This window comes from Amphimedon queenslandica, unplaced genomic scaffold (assembly GCF_000090795.2).
Source record: "Amphimedon queenslandica unplaced genomic scaffold, v1.1 AMPQUscaffold_12344, whole genome shotgun sequence".
Classification (NCBI taxonomy): Eukaryota; Metazoa; Porifera; class Demospongiae; order Haplosclerida; family Niphatidae; genus Amphimedon; species Amphimedon queenslandica.
The window spans coordinates 14,448-16,735 of NW_003547419.1; the positions used below are offsets into that span (position 1 = coordinate 14,448).

General features: G+C 36.0%; 1 protein-coding gene across 2 annotated transcripts; it reads left to right on the forward strand.

Annotated features, from left to right (window-relative positions):
* Positions 1–495: 495 nt before the first annotated feature.
* LOC109587997 (uncharacterized) lies at positions 496–2,062 on the forward strand. Of its 2 annotated transcripts, none has more exons than XM_020004201.1 (4): positions 496–762; positions 838–907; positions 959–1,002; positions 1,060–2,062. In XM_020004201.1, the coding sequence occupies exons 1-4, from the start codon at positions 564–566 to the stop codon at positions 1,902–1,904; spliced, it is 1,158 nt and encodes a 385-aa protein (XP_019859760.1). In that variant the 5' UTR covers positions 496–563; the 3' UTR covers positions 1,905–2,062. The 2 variants fall into 2 exon arrangements, with proteins under 2 accessions (XP_019859760.1, XP_019859759.1); XM_020004200.1 differs by having other exon boundaries at positions 959–1,014; positions 1,060–2,061.
* Positions 2,063–2,288: the final 226 nt, after the last annotated feature.

Consider the following 2,288-nt stretch of genomic DNA (forward strand, 5'->3'; position numbering starts at 1 on the left):
TAGAGGTGCAAGAATTGCAAATAGTTTTTGTCCCTTTTTTATGCTGTATCAAGAATAGTTCTAGTTCTTGTTACTGCCAGTAAAAGCTGTTGGTTTAGTTCTAGTTATAGCTCCCCATGTATAACTGAGTGTTTGATCCATTCACAAGTTAAGGTCCTTTAAAAGTAGCTGCATATTATATACCAGAGCCGGCCTGATTGTGTTCACACTGGAGTGGTTTCAAGTCACTGCTTATCAATAATTATGCATAGCACACATTAGTTGTGACTTGATGTGATGCATTGTGATCAATATAAACCAATGGAACACAAAGCCAATTAACTAAAAAGTAATGGCAGTAATACACAATTTGCTACATAAGTCAGATGCTATAGTGTGAATTTAATTGACAAGATGTGCATATTATTGCAGCTGTATAGCCTTTTAACTGAGGTCAAATAATAATTATGACAGTTTGCTTGATAAGATAATCTAACAACATTATATCCTATCTTATTGTTATAGGCAAAGAGTGTACTCTGGCAGCAGTCCTAAAAATATTTGATTCTTCTGCTAACCATTACATGACAATAGGGACTGGACTGGGTGTATATGTGTCTGATCTGATGCCAATGCCAGGACAAGCAAGTACCTATCTTAATATTGTATTCCAGAGGTGGTTTCAAGCTAAAAATAATCGCACTTGGGATGAATTAATAAAGCTCTGTGATGACTATCCTGATAAACTGGGTAAAACAAAGGCTAATCTTCTGGAATATATAGGTAAGAATTAATCATAATTATTAATTTTTAATACTTTAAAATAATTATAATAAAACATTATTCTTTTCATATCAGGCAAAGAAGGCTTGGCAGAAAGCAAGGGGACAGCACAAGCAAATGCTAAAAAGCAAAAGATTGATTCAAAGTAAATGTCTTTTACTGACTCCAATTAATGAATCTGCTATTGTATTTACAGAGAACCAGTTGATAGTGCAGCAGCTGGTGAGGACAAGAGTAAAAGTGATGAGCAAAGTATGTTAGAATAATTTGATAGTTTCTAATTAACATGTACAATAGAATCAGATCCACCTCCTGATGTCAGCAAATATTGCCCAAAACTGGAGGACATTGAGCGAAAAATTGAGATGAAAACAATTGAAGAGCTGACCGAAGGAGAGAAAGAGTTTATATCAAAGGTCCGTTACGTTCTGGCGACTGCCACAACCATAGAATACTGTGCTGTGATGGGTTCAATCGATCCTCCTGGAGGTGATGGTAAATATATTAGAGTTATCACAACAGATGAAACTGGGAATTTTATCCTGGGGAAGTATGGGTCGTGTAATGTAGCAATAACTAGGACAGGCCAGGGCCCAGATGAGACTGAAGATATTCTTGTTTCAGTACAAAATGACGTAAAAGCTGATTTTGTCATTGCTATTGGGATATGCTATGGAGCAAAGGAGAGCAAAACTGAGGAACTCAGTGATAAAACAAATTTAGGTGATATTATTGTTGCCAAAAGTATTATCGACACTGCACATCAGCGTATTGAAGGAAAAGATACAATCGTTTTAGCTACCGAGTACCATTGTGGAAGGAATCTTTTAAAAAAGTTCAAACACCACGAAGTCTTTGAAATTGAAGGTAAAGCCGTTAAAGTTCATCATCAAGGTTCTCTGGCCTCTGAATTCACACTGTTTCGTAGCAAAGAAGCAAAGGAAGAGAAACTAAAAAGTGTCCAAGGAGCACTTGGAGGAGAAATGGAGGCAAAAGGTATTCATAAAGCTGCTGAGAGAGTAGGATTTGAATGGATTGTAATAAAAGCTATTGTCGACTGGGGAACAGAAGAAAAAGACAAGAAGTGGCAACCATTTGCAGCTGTCTCGTGTGCCAGGTTTGTACTACAGCGCTTGAAATGATGCATGAGGATGCATGAACCATTGAAAGAAACTATTAGTATTAAGTGTATTAATTAATTAATCTAAACTAGGCTGAGTTTTATATGATCACAGATTAATTTTTGTACCTTTTATAGACCAGTTTTTTATTAGTTATTGTGATGCTAATATTTCTTTTTTTATGTTAAACAGCTAGCTTTATCACATCTGTAGGCTACTTGTGACATGAGTGCTAAATATGTGCTATTGAAATAACAGTGGCCCTTAAAGAGAGAGAGGGTATAGTGAATGGGGAGGGGTAGGATAACATTATACAAACTATTCAACTGTGTACATATAATGGTAAACAGGTATATCACATTTCCTCCCCTTTCTATCACTATAGCTATGTTACTGTCAGAACTC

Bases quoted from the DNA above. Each gene is read 5' to 3' on its own strand.
- LOC109587997 (XM_020004200.1), top strand. From the start codon at position 564: ATGACAATAGGGACTGGACTGGGTGTATATGTGTCTGATCTGATGCCA. The intron at 763-837 runs GTAAGAATTAAT...TTTTCATATCAG, and splicing joins TAATCTTCTGGAATATATAG to GCAAAGAAGGCTTGGCAGAA. The intron at 908-958 runs GTAAATGTCTTT...TTGTATTTACAG, and splicing joins AAGCAAAAGATTGATTCAAA to AGAACCAGTTGATAGTGCAG.